The sequence below is a fragment of the Erithacus rubecula genome (genome assembly GCF_903797595.1).
Source record: "Erithacus rubecula genome assembly, chromosome: 3".
NCBI classification, from domain to species: Eukaryota; Metazoa; Chordata; class Aves; order Passeriformes; family Muscicapidae; genus Erithacus; species Erithacus rubecula.
This window is the reverse complement of record NC_136689.1, coordinates 60,450,656-60,469,740: the sequence shown is the minus strand read 5'-3', so window position 1 is coordinate 60,469,740 and position 19,085 is coordinate 60,450,656. Positions and strand designations below refer to the sequence as shown.

The 19,085-nt window shown below is 37.8% G+C and overlaps 1 protein-coding gene across 1 annotated transcript; it reads right to left on the bottom strand.

The window, feature by feature from the left end:
* Positions 1-1,963: 1,963 nt before the first annotated feature.
* Positions 1,964-18,276, bottom strand: DEK (DEK proto-oncogene). Its single transcript, XM_079302376.1, has 11 exons — positions 18,053-18,276; positions 16,304-16,462; positions 14,543-14,644; positions 13,928-14,037; positions 11,969-12,063; positions 10,439-10,559; positions 9,209-9,391; positions 7,340-7,472; positions 5,746-5,894; positions 4,419-4,487; positions 1,964-3,533 (listed from the first exon to the last, which is right to left on the bottom strand). The coding sequence occupies exons 2-11, from the start codon at positions 16,449-16,451 to the stop codon at positions 3,522-3,524; spliced, it is 1,122 nt and encodes a 373-aa protein (XP_079158502.1). The 5' UTR covers positions 16,452-16,462; positions 18,053-18,276; the 3' UTR covers positions 1,964-3,521.
* Positions 18,277-19,085: the final 809 nt, after the last annotated feature.

Genomic DNA, 19,085 nt, shown 5'->3' with positions numbered 1-19,085 from the left:
AACCATCTGCCCCTGCCGGGCCCTTTTTGGCAAAGGTGCTTGGCAGGACACCACTGTCCCCACCCCCAGTGTTCAGTGGAGATACTCCATCCCAGAAGCAGGATGCTTCTTCTGCTTTTGCTAACCTGTGTGAGATTCCTGTAAGGCCATTTCTTCTGCAAGTCTAGAATAAACCTTTAGACCTGTAGTTTCCAGCAACTTGCTTTAATAAATACTTCTGAATCCAAAAGGCAGGAGAAATATTTCTTCCAGAAGAAACCAATGCACTTGTCAGCATTCAAGATGTTTCTTTTCTCAGCAACTGGAATATTGGTTTTTCTAAATTTCTTACTGCAAGTTTTCAGACAATTCTGATATCTTACAGATTTTTCCAATCTTCTCCCTAAATAACAACCACCACAAGTAATTTCAGGAATGTTTTTATCTAGTCCAGTTGAAGCTACTGTATTATAGTCAACTTTGTGATTTGGAAACAAGGAAGATTAGATCTGCCCAAGTAGTCATGAGCCACCCTCTCTCTGAAACAGAAGAGCTAATAACAAGCTTTACTAGAATCACTATGCTGACAGCCAGGGGCTTTATTTGTCCAAATTAAGTACTGGCCTCCAAAAGGGTTATTTTTCAAGTACAGCTTAGCAATGGCTAATATAAACTCAGACAATTCTTAGATCTTGCTCTGTCATGTGCCTTGTAACAGGATAACACAAAGACCACACACCCTATAAACAGCCTGCTCAGGTCCAAGAAGGCTGTTAGTCAAGAGCTTCTGGGAAAAAATGTGGGCTGAATTTACAGCTGTGGTTTTGTAATTTCATCTTGGTTAGATGTGCATGACCACTAATCCATGGGTTACCACATAACTCAAAATGCATGTAACTTCAGTCCAAACTGCTGAGCTCCTTCCAACCTAGCCCTCCCCATCTTCCTTCTCCTACAGGCCCCATACACTGCTGCCACAAGTTCTCCTTAAGAACAGCTCTTCATACCTGCCAATAGTTTAATTTGTGGTTTTGCAAGTCACCAACCAAAATACTGAATACCAAAAACCTAACTAAAAAGAGGAACCAATACACTGGATTGTGGGAATTATACTGGAAGCAATTAAATCAAGATATTAAAACTATTTTTAAGCATCTTAAGCATCTGGAAGGTACATGCCTGTACAATTTATTCAGTTATCTTTTATCCAGTTAACCCACTGCTATTTTTATAAGACTGTGAACAGGATTTAGATCCTTCTAATCCAACAGCATTGGGATAAGGAGGACATTTTATTTACCTTTTAGTACTGTCTGGCAGCGTTTATTCCAGCTGCAGAAAGAACTGGAATCCTGTATCAGCTGCAGCCAGACTAGTATGGATTAGCAAGGAAACACACATTTCTTCTCTGTTGAGGACTAACACTGAATCATTAAGAGATTTAAACAAAGCATTTGAAGGGTTGTCAAGTTCATTTCCATTCCATCTGTGCAATTCCAAAGTGGCAACTAATGTATATATACAATAAATAGAAGTATACTACCCTTTTCTAAGTTTTCATTAGAATTTAAACTATTTAAAAAAATGCTTATTCTTTGGTCCTGACCTATATAATTAAAACTGGCTAGGACATTTACATAAAAATCAAAAGGCAGTTCAAGTATTTTTAAAATATCAAAACTTAATACAAGTAACTTTCTGCTCTTAAGACTGACTTGAAAAATTTTCAATTTTTTTAAATGCAAATTAAAAGTGTTTTTTCTGCCAAGACAGTTCAGAGACAAAAACACAGAAAAAATGAAACCAAAACACAAACAACCTCACAGAGGATAAAATAATCCTGGTGCAAGGACATACATTTCAGCCTGTCTTCTAAAGTAGAGACGCCAATACTTTCTAGCAGATGAGATAAAGACAAACAACCTTGTTCCTGTATATGTTTTTTTTTTACTATACATGTAAGGAAATGTTAGATTAAAGCTGATTTACATTTTTGTGAAAGACATTTATTGAATACAAAAAATCCCCATTACATTCAGCCTTATTATAAATGATTACACGCAACGAAATTCAAAAGTGTGTGTAAGATCAACAGTCTAACAGGCTGAACATTTTTGGAATTTAGGTAATTTATGAACCCTGACTTCTCAACTGTACAATAATAAAATTCAAAAAAATACACTTTGTCTTTCCAGCAATTCTAGTCAGGAGGATTCTGTGCTCAGGTGTGAATGGCAGCCCACACTCCGGCAGCTCTTAGTTTTATGATTTTAAGTGTAGGACTTCCCATATTAGAAACAAAATGTATGGAGAAGAGAAAACCTAAACAAAAATTTATGCAAAAAGTTCACTTTGACCCGAAAAACTGCCAGCCAAAGTTCAACACTGCAGGCTTACAAGTACCATTGTCCATGCTGAGGCAATGAAGCTCAGATTTAGAAAAGCCTTCCCACACAGAAGAAGGTTAAACACAGGTTCAGTGTTGCCTGATTTGGAAGCCCTACTGTGGATTTTCAAAGCTATCAAGCCTCCAGCTGTATATCTTGGATACCCACTTCTGAGATGCTAGATGTCAACACACCAACATAAAAGATATTCTGCAAAGTGAACTTCAGAAATTTACCTATTGTCTTTGGAGGGATTTTATTTACTACATCCAAGACATTGTTTCAATGTCTATACTCTTTGTATAAAGTTAAACTACAGGTATAAACCTACAGTTTAGTTTCTGTACAAGGTAAGATGAGACAAACATAATGAAACCTCAGCTCATTTTTATGAAACTTCTGCACACCATTTGTTATCACTGCCTCACTGCTGAACACTGACATGTCATGAATTCAAAGATACCAAGATTAAAAAACTGATTTGCACAAAAGAAATTTGAAATAACTTTATATACACAACAAAAAGCCTTTTAGAAGTACAAAAATAACATCTATATGCCAATTAGTTGCCATGCTGTGATAGTTCTTTCAGTGCCTACACATGCAAGACTGTAATCTAGACTCAGAATAATTCTGTATCTGTAGAATGTATCAGAATATAAAAGAGATTAATGTGACTACCTCTTCTTATTTTCAGAATTAATATGTATTCAAAATATCTTTGTAATCAATACTGCAATATTCCAGTCTCTGAATGTATACATGTAGATAAGCAGCTTTCATCTTAGTCAATTTTAAAATCTCCTGTATGCTGGTAATCCACGCTAAAAAGCTGTGATGGCTCTAATGAATCTAGTTATACAACACAATTCAAAATGTACAAAACTATAAAAAAGGAAACATTTATTGCCATGCATGGAACTTAAGTATGTTCAACTAAAAATTGCATCAAATGCAGTTCTGTTTAAAAAAAACAAATAAAAAAAAAAAACACACAAAGCAATTTACATTAACACTCTTAACATTAGATCAGAAAAATTAGCTCTGACTTAACACCACAAGGGTAAGACACATTCCTTTTGCTGGTGCCTATCAGATCTTCAAATCCATGGAAACATAAACCCAGGAATCTTCATTTCCCACAGTCAAATCAGATCATGAAATCAACTGAAAAGAAAAGCAAATTAGTTTTCTTTTTCTCAATCAAATACATATAACCTTTTGTATCCAATTATGAAAATACACTCTCCTTTTGCTATCACAAAAAAACCCACATACATCCCTAGAGACAAATTGCTCTTGCATGCCTTTGCTGATAGTGGCACAGGTATGCACAAGACAGAGACACAGCAATTCTAGACAGCCATGTATCAACATCTGAGTTAAATCACAAGAAAATGAAGTTACTATATTAACTCCACTAAGTGAACCTCACTTCTACAGTTCCATTTTTAGTTTCAGGGCAAGCAAGAGTAATAAAACCTGATTTTTCTTTTACAAATTACAAACCTTAGACTGGACAATAAACCCTCTGCCTTAAGTACAGTAGATAAGGCCTGATCTTCAGCACAGCAAACTCAAATGGAACATCAACTATAACTGTACTACCAAGAGCACATAGAGAAAAGCTGTCCATCTTTATTCCCTTTCACCTGTCTGCAGAGCTTGTACAACTTCATGCACTGTTATCTATGAACATATGTGGCCAGTGCCTGAATTAGAGTGCATCTTGCAGCCAAGGTTGTAATTTAAAGCAAAGTCACAGCTTTCAGAGTACAACTCATTAAAAACAGTAATACCATTAATTCTAGTTATGCTTACCAAAGAAATGCATAAGAGTAGTAGTAGCATGCTAAGAAAAGAATCTGAAGCAATTATTTTTTCAGAGGAAAACACAAGGGAAAAAAAACCTAACCAAACATCAAAGGTGTAGGTTTAGGCAAACACTGAACTTTCAATATTATATTAAAACTAGTGTAAGAGGATGACAGGCTGAAGAAAAAGAACAACCCATCTCAACCCAGAATATTTTCTAAATTATAAAGTCTTTACCTCTTTGACTGTTTTTTTAATGAAGTCTTTTCTGTCAGATAAATCATAACTAGGATATTTTTCGTACACCTAAAAAAAAACCATAAAAACAAAATCACAAAAAACAAACTTCAAATTACTTTCAATCAATGGATTGTATGAATAGATGCAGCTTGAATGACATTAGGGCAAAAACTGATGTTGGCACTTCTAGTACAACTGCCAAAATGCCCTCTGTTACTTAGGGAAAGATGAAGCTCATATTCCTATCCTTATTTTGACCACATAAACATTTAAATGCATGTACTCTTATGTTTGATCACTGACTAAACTGGTACTATAATTTTTCACATTAACAAACTGAAATGCCTAACTTGCCAAGTCACACAAGTAAGAATTCTCCAATTTTTGTTTAAAATGCTTTATTAACTCAGATAGACCGGCACTAGTATAGAAAGCTAAACAATTAATGAAAAATTAATAAGCCTTGGTATTTGATAATAAGTAAAACTGTGAACGTTTCAAGACACTACCAGAAGAGTCAACATATTTGAATGCTACTAACAGAGTGGGAGAGAAACAAACAAAAAACAGATGCCAACACTGACAACCAATTCAGAGTATTTTATTTCAGCATGCCAAATTTCCCACTTCTAGAATGACTATAAACATGAAAAGAAGTTACATACAGTTTTCTAGTAACTTCTGGTTTAGTTTTCTCAACACAACTTACTGAAATTAGCAGGAAAACCAAACATGTAAGTTAACCACAAAATATCAAGGTAATGTATTGTTTGTGTTCTGGTCACTTTTCCCCACCTTTCCCTTTTCTGGCCACGTGGTTCCCACATTTCTGACAATTAATGGATTTCTTGCTGAATTGATTCAACTCACTAACTCAGCTGAGAACTATTCTGATAGATGTTGATAGGCAACAGCTGAATGGACTTATAAAGAGAACATATGAATAAGTGTGTCAAAGTAAGCAGCAGAAATGTACAGAACACAGGACACAGCTGTCCCCTATGGACAGCAGCAAAACTGCTGCACTGTCTAAACATGTCAGATATTTTCATTGTCACACACAGCACTTGGTTAGGAGGTAAAACTGCTACTTCCCAGATAGCTAATTTTAATATTTCCCTTTTGATGCTGATATCACTGTTGCACATCTAAAGATTAAAGCTCTTGTTGTTATAGCTATTAGCAAGTAAATAAACCAATGCAAAACTATTCAGTTTCTGAACAACTGTGCAGAGTACAAGCTTCCAAGTCTGAAATTATGATAAAAGTCAGTTCACAAACAATCCACTACCTATAAAGAGACTGCAAAATTGTATTTACTTACCTCCTTGCAGATTTGCTTCATTGTAACCTCCTCCAAGTTTGCATTAGCCAACAAATTCTTGACAGTTTCCTTCAGCTCTTCATCTGTGGGTGGTTTCTTCAATTTTTTAATTAAAGGTTCATCATCTGAACTATCCTCAGACTCGCTTTCTAAATATGAAGAACAAATTGGACTGTAATAGGTTTTCAATTTGTCTGTTTTCCTCCTTAAAAACAGAAGCCATCAGTACTTTCCACAAACATGCAATCCATATGTTTACATTTAAAACAGCCATCCTGCTAGACCATCCATTTAAAAACAGGACTATCAGGACTACATTTATTTATGAATTTGTGTAATTATTGAGGAACCATCAGTTTACAAATCAACAAGAACTCTAAAAAGTATGGGATTAATTTAATATATCACACTAATGAAAAAGATTTATTACAACAATTCTAATTCAAGTATTACAGCCCTAAGAAAATAGAAAGTAATTATTTAAAAAGTTTGGTTTTTTTTTCCCCAGCAGTGCCGTACAGTAGGATCTTGCAATTTTGCAATGTAATTTTGCAAACTTACTATCAGAAACACCATGAGAACAAATAAGGAGAACTTTGTAAATGAAGTTAAGTGAAGGAGCACTTCTACACTCCTACAATCTTTTTCAACAAAAAGGCAATTAGTCTGAATGACTACAACATCCACTCAGTTCCTCTACTGCCAAGACAAAATTCAGAGCAAATGCCAAGCAAACTAGATAATGACCCTACAGGATGACCTACTTCACATTTTGATTTTTGTACTGCAAACATAACCTGGAAACAGACAAGCATGAGAAGTAAATAAGAAATTACAAATATATTATGCAACTTACAGGAAAAACAAATATATAACATTTGTGTTATATGCTGATGACAAAATAAGATGTGCACACAACATAGCCACATTCAGAAGTCAAACTGAAAATACACTTAGTTCAGCACAGGCCAGTTAAGCTGCTGAGAAATAAGGCTATGAAAGAAATTTGGCATACTTCTATGCCTAAGAGTTTACCTGCACCTCTTCACTGGTAAATGTGCTTGGCAGGACACCACAGTCCCCACCCTCATTACTGCAATCTTTACAGAGCTACTAACAAACTCAGTGTCTGTATACTCTTCATGCACATCATGAGACATGAGAAAACCAACATGCAAAGGATGCATGGAGAAACCATATCTCTGTTAACAAAACACCCACATCAAGCTGCTGAACCAAAGACACACACATGGGATATGCACCCCTGGATCAATTACAAGATTTGTATAAAGCTACTATAAAGGTCGAAAAAGAACTTTACAATATTCTTCCAGCAAAATAGAGAACCTGCCTGATACTTTCAGTTTATATGCAAATAAAAGAATACGTGTGCACCCAGCAGGAAATACATGAAATACACCCAAACCAACAGCTTTTTTTATTAAATACTGTTTCAAGGAAAGAAACATCAAGTAGCACACCAACAATTTACCAAATTCCATTTTCTTTCACAAGAGGTGCAAAAGCTTGCTTTCTAATAAACATGCCAGTTAAGCTACAAGGCAATGTATGATGAAAGATTTAAAGCATTTACCTTTTCTAGAACTGTTCTGGTTTTTCTTAGTAGTGCTGCTGTCTGCCTTCTTGACATTTGCACCCTTCACAGCTTTCTTGGTTTTAGAAGTCATCTTTTTAGGTTTTTCTCTTTTAGATGCTTTTCTAGGGGGCTGCAGAAAGAAAATCAGAAAATTAAAGTAATGATTAATTACTTGAACAATCCATACCTCTTTTCTATAAAGGAAAATTTTCCCTCTCTGAGGACAATTTACTCCAGCCACTCCATGCCTAAGTTTCCAACAGAGCTGGTGCAGCAAAACAGATACATTGCCTACATCCTTCTACCTGTAGTATATCAAAAGCTGTTATAAACCTAACTTTCCAAAATATGCTGCAATCTTAAAGCTGTACAAACAGAAATTTTCCATTTCAGCAGGTCCTATTTTCAAACTAATTTGACAAACCAGTGTTTTTTTGTAATAATTAAGCTTTTATTCCGTGCACCTAAATTTCAACTTCTGAAGACTTCAGTCCACTCAGCCATTGCAGACATAGCTAACTCCTAACTTCAGAAAGAAGGCAAAGATGACCCAGTTAGACGAATGGAATTTACTGTTAGGCCTTTTTGCTTGTTAAAATTTTGTTTGTTTGGAGGGTTTTAGATTTTTGGGTTTTTTAAAGAAATAACTGAGTTCTTGAAAATAATACAACTCTCATCTATGACAGATATTCCTCTTCTCACTGGAGAAACCCTGTTTTCCTGAAGAAATTAACACTTAGGTCAACTTTTAGTATTTCACCCCTCTTTCAATTTACCATTTATAAGGAAAGAATTAAGGCTGTTTCATGGAGGCATAGGAATTTTCATGAACTATCCTTTTACATCAAACCCAACACCTATCAAGCAAAAAAACTGTTAAGTTACATTAACTGCCTTACAACAAAAGATTGCTACTATTTCCTATAGCTCAGGCTATTAACCTAACTGCTTATCACACATTTCAACAGGCAGAATGTAACCCAAGTAAACAGTGGCCTTATATTACAGCCAGGGGTTCCATAGCTTCCATAAAAAACTTTCTTGGACACCAGCAGTTTGACTAATTGCACCTTGTTGCAGGGGTCCAGCATAATGGTTTTTAACTGAAGGAGGGTTGATTTAGAGGAGAAATAGTTCCTTTTACAATGAGGGTGGTGAATGCTCATCCCTGGAAACATTCCAGGCCAGGTTGAATGAGGCAACCTGATCCAGTTGATGTCCCTGCTCATTGCAGGAGGATTGGATTAGATGACCTTTATAAGGTTCTTTCCAACCCAAACTATTCCATGATTTAATGCTTCTTGCCTAGTATGCACAAAGCTTTTCAGAAAACACAAAATACAACGAGATTGAGACACTTCAGAGACTACAGGGATCTTTCAAAGCCTACTGTGTTGCTTACTTTAAGACACAAAGCCTGAAGAGAGAGATTAGGATATAACATCCAGGAGGAATATGGAAACAAGATCCCAAACCAATGCAGTCAGGTAGGTCAGTGACTTCTTCTGAATTCAAAGTTAAGTTCTAGGTGTTAAATCCAATACTGCATTATGAAACTACAATAAAATCATCACAAGATGACGTAAGAAATACAATCGATTACACTAGCAATCCTGGCTGCCCCAAAATGACATATAGCAAATGGTTTTATAAAGTGCATACATCCACCTAAAAAACAGAATTTTGCCTTTTATCTAAATGATTCTCTAAGTTAGACACTAAAAATTTAAGAAAACATCTTATAAGTTGCAGATGTGTTCCCTTTTCTTTCAGTTAAACATAATTTACTCCCAGACTCTGTGTTACAAGAGGTATCAATTGACAGCAATGACACAATGTTGAAAAATGAATAAAACAACCCCTTACCTCATCTTCACTTTCTTTTTCTTCTGAAGACTCATCCTTTTCCTTCTTTTCATCTTCTTCACTACTGGATTCATCTGACAAGATCTCTGGGTACTTGGTGCGTTTTGCTTTTCTTGTTGTTCCAGAGCTAGTGCGCTCTTTTTTGCCACCTTTGCTTTGTGGTTTTTTGGACTTTGGCAATGGCTGAAAGACAAGGGATGTGTGTAACCCAAGTAGGAATACAAAAGTGAATTTTAAGAAGATAAATTCTTTCAAATCACATGAAATAGTAAAAAAATATAGAGGTGTCTTAACACAACCCAGGATTATTTTATATACACTTAAGTCGCAATATTTTGCAGTAAGCAAATATTCACTCTTGAGGCAGAGCTGAGCAAAACAAAATTCAGTTCTAAGCTAAGTGCACCCCTTGCCTAAGCAAACAAATCTTTATAAAGACTGGGCATTAGAGAAGGAAAGCAAGAAAAGTTACTTCTAGGTTGTTCTTTTACCTGCCAATCCATAAAACAAGCCTCTTCAACAAGTCAGTTGACAACTCAGAAGACTTAAAGACAAGAATTTTGTCACATTTTATACAAACCTGCATTTTGCTGCAGCTCAGTATCTGTGTCCCTAAAGCAACATGCCAACCCCTTACTCACATCACTTCCCTGTGTTTGCTGGCAATAGATTCACTTTTCTGAGCAAGAGTTCAACTATTTTAGTATTACTTTTAGATGAAAAACTGAAAGTCCAAGAAGATGAACAACAGAGTTCAGAAGTCTTAGCACTCTGAATCTAGTGCACAGGCTAAATCCAAGTTTTTGTACTCTGCAACAAATTCCATTTGGGGACATCCAAATATGATAATTTTGCCAAATACAGCAAACACAGGTAACACTTGCCACTTAATTTTCCTGTCCTTTCATGTACCTATTCTCCTCCACCCACAAAGCAGAGGCTAATTGGTATTTGGGAATGGATATCCTAATTAGCTCCATTAACTCATATTTCTGTGCTCTAACACTGTGTGTAATGGGTACACCCACAAGTAAATAGAATTTCTATTTAAGTCCTCATCCCATTATGGATGCCTACAGTAGCATAACTACTCTCTTCCACTAAGTCACTCCTACTTCAGTAAGTTAGAACAGTAATTGTATTATCAAAGCAAATAATGAGCAATAGAGAACAGATGTGTTTTCCATCAGAACAGAGCTATAAAAGCAAGTAAAGCAATCTGCATCTCACCTTGCCTGATGATTTTGGATGCATCAAGAAGTTTAATATTCTGGTTACAAGCTCACTATTAACTCCTGATCTTTCCAAGTCAAGAACTTCACAAATACTTTTCAACATTGCATTTCTAAATCTGTAGGAGGAAAAAAAAAAAAAAAAAAAAAAGATTCAGTACCACATCCTAAACAGTCAATATCTGACTGCTAGAAGCTGCTGTCTGATTTGTGTCTGCCACCTGATAATATATATACACAGTCAACTATACTTCCAGTGTTACCTATGGTTAAGCAAAGAATCACTACTATATTACATAAAGCAAAATAAAACAGAATTCCCTTATCTATTTATCTATCTCTATAATAGGATATTTTAAAATAAGTTAAAGAATCATGTATTACATTCTTTATGATCTATAGCCTGAATAGTAAGGTTCTGCAAAACACATGTTGATCTTTGTTCATCTTGTTCAATGCTTGTTTCATGGTAAACTATGACATGCAAGTGTAAAGTCTGGGCAGAAACCAACCAGAGGCAGAACAAGTTAACAAACTGATCAACAGTTTGTGTTCCACACAGCTACAAACAGCAGCAGAAGCTACCACAGTAAGGCAAGCACCCAGGGCTCTGCACCTTCACATGCAACCCAATGCAACCAGGTTTCAGAATATCTGTGGAAGACTAAACTAGCAGTTGTTTCATATGGAAAAATATGAAAACAAAAGTGCAAAATTACTTTATTTTGCAGTCTTTTTATTTGACAAGGGGAACTATCCAATTAAACCTTTGGGAAATGGTCAAAACTCCCATTAGGAGATAGAGTTTGTCTTGTAGATTCTCATGCACTTGACAAACCTTACCCCTGGAAAACTGTGTAGGTAAGAAGGCTTCAGCAAACAGGCACAAAAACCACTCCAGTTTTAGAATATATTGTGTAGATGATATTAGTTCTTTCATTTGTTACAACTAGCTACATAAATATGCAAGGGCATTTTAAACCCTTTCAGTTCAGCCAAAACTAAGTTACAGCAGCTTCTCCTCCTGATGGAAAAGCAACTTATGATAGGAGTCAGTAAAAAAGAAAAAAAAGGTTTGTGAGACTAGTTGGTAACAGCAGTTCTAGTATGTTTAATATATAATAGCAGAAATGGCTTTGATTCTGAAGGATGAAGGTTTTGAGGCACAGAAGGATGCAGGTTGAATGATGAATAAAGTACAATTGTGTTCACACTATACTTGCCCCAGGGAAATAATGCTTTCCTCTCACTAAGCAGAACAATCTACTAGTTAGTATGGAATATTTAAAGGCAGGAATGTAAGAATTGTGAATAAAATGTTCACAATTTTACTCTTAATACATTTTAAGCTGTCTTAAAAGACTGGTTTGTGTGATTAAAATGAACTCAGAAAAAAATTTAGAGCTCTAGTAAACAGCCACCTGGCTTACAGTTTAAATTTAATCTCAAGTAAAATTTTGTAAGAAAAAAAGAAAAAAGAGAGTGCATAGCATGAATCAAGCTATGTTAAGTACCAAGAGACCATTACTTTTTTAACATTTCTTCCTTCTTTTTATATTGGTCACTTCCTTTTTCAAATGGAAACCCACTGAACTGACCCACATTCTTCTTTAAAGATGCAACCTAGAACAGAACACACAGATTACTTTCCATTGCAAGCAGTCTAAAAGATTTCATCTGACTACAACTGTTAACCTCTCATATAAGAAAAATCTATTCTACCTTTTAGCTTTCTGTCCACAAAGCTACACCTTTTAAGTTATAACCTACATGGATTAAGCTTTACTTATCTGATGACAGAAACTACAACAATTAAATTCAACTTCTTGTGATTATGGTACTTTCAGTAACTTATTAGACACAGTAACCTGCCATTTCAAGTTCATTTAGAATGAACTGCATGATGACTTACAGGTTTGCAAAACTACATTATGAAGCCTGTTGCACAGTTTGCATCCCATAATTTGTTACAAAACAGGGAATTTTATTTTATATTCTATTACCTGCTAAAGCTGATTGGCTTTACTAGCTATTCTGAAGTCTTACATAGGACCATAACCATATTTTGAACCTCTTATTTAGTAGGACCAATTTTTGCAGTTACCTACCACCCAATCAACAACTTCTACCATAACACCTAATGTCCAATCTGGGCTGAACTTCCATTGCAACAGCCCTTACAATGGGAAAATTGCTCCCATCGAGTATACAAATGCATTTAAGTTCTATATAAGTTTTCAGTTCATCTCCTTTTAAAAAAAAACCAAAAAAACAAAAAAAAAACCTTAAGAACTAACCCCAGATCTCTCAGTCTTCTGAGATTTTTATAACACTATCAAGAGTAATTTGAACTAGCTTTCAATACTTCTACAAATCTTGCTTCTGCTGTTTCTCCACTAGTTGATAATTTTATCAAAGCTGAGCTGCTTTTCCAAAGAGCTTTCTCCAGCACGTAAAGAAAATTAGCAGGTGGAACTAGTATATTTTATTAAAAATGTTAATTACAATTAAAAGCACATACAAATATGTGCATCTAATACAAGATCTGACCTTCACTATATTAAGCAGCATTCTGAGTTCCCAAAAACTCTGATTAAATATAATTTTGACTGAAACCACACTGATATATTCCTTTTCTGAAAACTGGTGGCAACAGGTCATTCTTTACCATTTAACAAACATTGCATCAGAAACACTGGCCTGAGAAATCAGAACTAGCACACATTTGTACTAGTACTAGTCAACTTCTGGTTTCTATGATTGATGTCCAAGTCTCCAAAATACACAAAGATAATTAAAAAGCTGCAATAATTATACTAAACTTAGAGAAATAGTTCAGTTTAATCTGTCTCAATTTCGCATTTGGCCCCCATTAGCAAGGAAAATGGGTCATATTTACTCTGAAATTTAAGGCACAATCAGTGATACATAAACCACTTCAAGGAAGATTTACCATTATATTTTAAGTGTCATCCTTAAATATAAAATGGACAATATCATATTTTAATTATGTTAGGAAAAAACTTTATATATATAATCTTAATAGTGGTTTTTATCACTTTTATCTTTCTACTGCTTAGTGCAAACAAAGAGAAAAATAGATAAGCAGCAATGTATTAATATATGGACTATTTTAAGCATCACCTGCATGTCAGCAGCTTTTAGAATGTGAACCATAAATTACTTTCAACTCATCCTTGTAAGGTAATCCACCACTCCTCCATTAGAAAAGAAAAAAAAAAAAAAATCTATATTCAAGAGACTTTTGGCTTATTACACCCTGCCATAGGATTTCTATAGCAATATAGTTTATAGGAATTAAAAGGAGGAGGCTTGCTTAACTGGTCCTGGAAATACCCATTTTCAAAGTAGCTTGTAATAAATAACACTTCAGAAATAGATCCATATGTGCAAATGTAAAAAACTGCATTACAAACATTTTCACTGTACATGAGAACTAATGGATATACAAGATTGAAATTCTTACAGTGCCTGGCCTGTTGTAGAGGAGTTTGTGCAGGTTCCTAAGTTCATCTGTCTTCTTTTTACTCAGAAAGAACTGTATCCTCTCAATTTCACAGAGTTTTTGTCCTTTTCCTGAAACAAAATCATTTATGCTTTTCATCACATTCCTATTTACCTATGTATTTTTAACTTCAAGTTTCTACTGTTTCTTTTTAAAAGCAGTTACTTAAAAACAGCATTAGATGTTATAATAGGTCAAAAATTGAGCAGGCCTTTTTCTATCATTCAGCACCCTGACAGGATCTTTCATTGCCTACTTAGATCAGGGTACAAGGATTTGGCATTTCTTTCTATTCTGGCTGCTCCTGCCTTTGTTAGTAGTGGTGAGGTATTGAAGATCCTATTCCAATAGGTATTGAAGATCCTATTCCAATAAAGTTTAAACATCATGTAACTTTTACAGCTTAAACTGATGCTACAGAATAAAACATGGTTTTCATATAATAGCCTTATTATTTTAAAAAGGATCACAACTCAGAAATTAGGTCTCACCGACAACAAATTAGTAATTTCATGTTTTCAGAGTTGTCATTATCATTCCTAACACCCACAACTGGTATGTGGAAGTCTAGCTTACCTGGTGTAATTGTAAAAGGTTCCTTCTGCAGTGAGGACACTTGCATGGTCAGTCGGTCAACCTTCTTCTTCTCCCTTTTTCCTTCAACGATGAGACTCTTCTCTGCAAAAGACAGCTTCCTTAAACACAATATTCTTCATTGCAGATCTGACTGAAGTGACAGGCAACACCACACTGACTCTTTGAAACAGCAAATCAAAACCAGATGATGATATAACCAGGTACTATGACACTTTCACACCTTGGGCTAATAAGCCAATGTGATCATGTAGAGCTGCATGTACATAATTAGAAGTGTCTCTAGTTCTTCACCACAATCTGGGTATCCAATGTAACCTTGAAGACAAGACTGGGCATTTCTTAAAGGTAATTTCACCATAATGGAGATTATAGGACTTCATGTTTTCAGAAACCTATCCTTCTCTCCTTTCACTGCCTTTTTCAGGTACCAAACTGACCCTGTTTGCACATTCTCCTTGGATGCTGTAGTCTGTACACACACAGCTCCACACACAGCACTGTGAAGAATACTACCACCAGATGGGTAAAAGCAGGGTCCAGGACGCCTGCACACAGATTTATCTCCCAGTACTGGACTGGAGAAACCACACACTTTAGCAGGAGAGGCAGAAGAACAAGTGCAGTGAGACTGTCCTACACATCCCAGGGTACACAGAAATGCTCTGCAGGTCACAATATGAGTGTCACTAATACCACAAGAATATTATTCTCAGTAATTCTGATCCTGCTTACTAATAATACATTTAGACTGTTTTACATATACCCTGCACATCACTAATTTAATGATACCACTCAGAAGAAAATGCTAAAGCTTCACCTAAACATTTCATACTAAAATAATTTATCTCAAGTAATACTATCCTTAGAGTTAAACAGATGGGCTGTCCAGGCTTTAACATCTGAAAGCAGCTTCAAAACCTGCATGAACATAATTAAAACCTGAGCAAAAATAATTTTTTTTCTGAAAATCCAATGCTAATTATTTCACTGTTTTCCAAACAGCATAATCTGTCTTCTTTCTGCTACCTTTCCTAAAGACAACTTCATCTCTTTCAATGATCCAAGAGACCAGTGACGTGGTTTTCACTGTGCCACATTACAGGTCTATTTCCTTTTGAAATGGATGGATGGAGACAGATGCCTGGAGACTTCACAATAGAAATTAACAATTTTTGCATAGTAGCTCCTTCATCTTGTTTTGTTTTCCTTGACTACCTTCAATTACATGCCACAACAAAAAACTTGCCTTGCCTGCTCATCCTATCATACTGCCACAATTTTTTATTATGAAAATTAGTCTAAAAGAATTACTGCTAACCCAATATAATTACATGTGGATCACTGTAGTTAAGCAAAGACATCTGTATTGTTTCCAAAACCACTGCAAACTAAAACGTTTCTCTTTTGCAAACACAGATCACTACAGAGTGCTACTGGCAAAAAGTAAGTTGATAAGGGACATTACCTCCTATAATCATTGAAAAATGTATACAACAACAAAAAAATCCCTAGTATGGAAGTCCAGGATGCTGGCAATTCCTTCAATCTTTTCTGAGATAAATCAGCACCACTGTTTTTAGCATTGCCTGCTATAGTCTAGTGGAAAGCTATTATGACCCATAAGACAATTGCACCATGGCATCTCCTCAATAACTGTGAAATCAGCCAAAATCACAGGAAACTGCACTCAACAGCTTGGTATTCATTAAAGAACGATTTATTCAATAGAAAAACAAATACCCTTTTCTTCTTCTTCTTCTTCCTCCTCCTCCTCCTCTTCTTCTTCATCTTCCTCACTTTCCCCAGCTTTGTTTTCAGTTTCAGGTTGTTTCTCGTCTGTTTTTTCTGATGACATTGTGTCTTCTTTTGATGAATCAACAGAAGACATGGTATATGCTTCTGTAGAAAGAGTCAGGGAAAACCATCATCAGTAGAACACCACCCATGAAAAACACAGGAATCTTGCTTTCAAAAATGATCTTGTGCAGAAGCAGTGTGCTGGTACTGTGATTATCCACATTCTGTAATCACTAAGGTGTTCAGCATACACACAACACACACAGCTTGTCAGGAGAAGTTGCCATCCATTCTGCAAGAACCCTTTAAAAGGTTATAAATTCTATCCACACACAAGTCTTCAAGCTGCTTTTGTGAGGCATTCAGAAACACCCATTCAAAGCAGTTGATACTGTTATCTATTAAAAACTGCAGTGTTTTAAGATGTCACCATTTTACTGCACCCTGCTATAAACATTCTTGTTTTTGATCATGGTTAACTATGCATGCAAGTTTCACAGTAACTTAAACAAGTTACTTACTTAGGTGGGAAATGGGAACAGAAAGTTAAAAAAAAAGTTGCAAGCAATTCAGGAAAGAATTAACACTGCTTTAATAACCCAGACAGCTGCTGCATCTTTGGCCATGAAAATACTTCCTGGTTTTAATTTGCAGATCTACAACAAAACAGAATAAATGCTTCACGCCTAGCATATTTAAGAGTCTTTTCTTAGCATCTGAAGTAGCCTACATATAAACTTTAAAACTAAAATATCTTAGTTATGCATGTACCATTTCCCTACTAACATCAAACGCCTATCCAATAGAGCAAGATAACCATATGTTCAATTTTTTTAAATTCTAGCTTTTCAAATTTTTCACCGTTTATATCTGGAACAGATTTTCACACCATTAAGCATTTTCTTTTTGCAATATTAAGGCCAGTATTATCTGCAAGAGATCAGGCACAATAAGTAACATTTAAATCCGCTGCTTGCATGCAGCATTAGCAGGTGCCCGAGATCAGTCGTGTTCCAAATAGCAGAAAACATGAGCTAACATTTATTATCAATTGTATGGAGAAAAGCAAAAGTTTCCTGGCTAAATCACTAGAGAAAAATTTATCTTTCAGGGTATTGCTACTAGTATTTCATTTGTAATAAGTAATCTGGCATTTCCACGGCAATTATTGACTTTTACTTGAAGGCATGAGTAAAAGCAAGAGATGCACCACAAGCTGTCTTTCCTTCCCCTTTCAAAGGGAACAGAAGGGGAAAAGTTAAGAGACTTCTTAGCTTTCCACCACTTGGGTTAGGGACGCTTTGCCTAGCGAAGAAAGGGTTCTGAGATTCACCTATCCCGGGAGAGAGCCTCCCGCCCTTTTCAGACGAGGACTCTCCACCTGTTTCCCCTTCCCGATCTGTAAGCTGGACGCCGGGGCAAAGCGACGGCGATGCGCAGCGCCCGGCGGCCAAGGCGCCATCGCCGGCCGCTCCCGCCGGGCCGCCCCGCCGCAGGATACCGCCGCACCCACCGACCCCCCGGGCAGGGGACAAGCGCCCCGCACACGGCGCGGCCCCGGGGCGGGACGGGAGCCGGGAGCCCGGCGGCCGCGTTCCCTTTCTCCTCGCCACAGTCCGTCCCCGCTCGGCCCGGGCGCGGCGAGGCGGGACCGCTCTCGGGCGCCGTTACGGCCATGGCGGCGGGACCCACCTCAGCTCAAGCCCCGGCTCCCGGCTCCCTCCTCAGGCGCGGCGGCAGCAGCTGAAGGCGGCAGTAACTGCTGGACGAGGCGGGTTCTGGCGCAGCGGCACCCACACGTCCCGCCGCGGCGCAGCCCGACAGCCACCAGCCACTCCTGCCCTTTCCCTCTCCTTCTCCCTCTTCCCTCCCTCCCGGAATCAACAAGGTTTTCAAAATGGCGGGTTCTCGGGCGGCGAGGAGGAAGCGGGAAGGCGGCGGCCAATCAGCGCCCGCGGCCCGGCCGGCGCGGGGAGGGCAGGGGAGGGCGCGCGTCACGCGCGCCCGCCCGGAGTGACGTCAGGCCGCGCGCAGCGGCGGGCGCGCGCTCCCGCTGAGTGGAGAGGGGGGCCGGGGGGTGGGAGCGGCGCGAGGCTGCGTTTTCCCTTTCAAAACTGGCGCCGTCTGTAATCGTAGCGGCTTTAAAGTAAGCAATCCGCACCTCTTTCCCTGCCTCAATTGGGCGGTGATTAATATACGCTCCCCAGATTTTCCCTTTGTACACAGTATGTGAATTGTAGCGTTTCCCAACACCTCTGGCACAGGCTGCCCAGAGCAGCTGTGGATGCCCCATCCCGGGAAGTGTCCAAGGCCAGGCTGGATGGGGCTCTGAGCAGCCTGGGCTAGTGGAAGGTGTCCCTGCCCGCATCGGGTAGGTTGAGACTAGATAATCTCTAAAGTTCCTTCCCACCCACACCGTTGTACGTTTTCAAGCATTTAGTAGTATTTGTGTTACACATATATCCTGCTTCTACTACCAGCTCTACGTGACTACACTTCACGCGCGCCTACGGCGAACAATTCCCAGGAGCGCGGCACTCTCCCCGTTTCCTCGGCGCTCCTCCCCGCGGGGGCCGGTGCAGAGCGCCCGTTCCTCGGACCGGGGGTTGGGCCAACCGCAGCGAACGGCGGAGGAGGGAGTGAGGCGGGAGCCTCCTCGCTCCTGCAAAATGTAGGGTCGCAGAAAGAGCCGAGGGCCAGTCCCGCTGTAGCCCGAGTTCAGTCG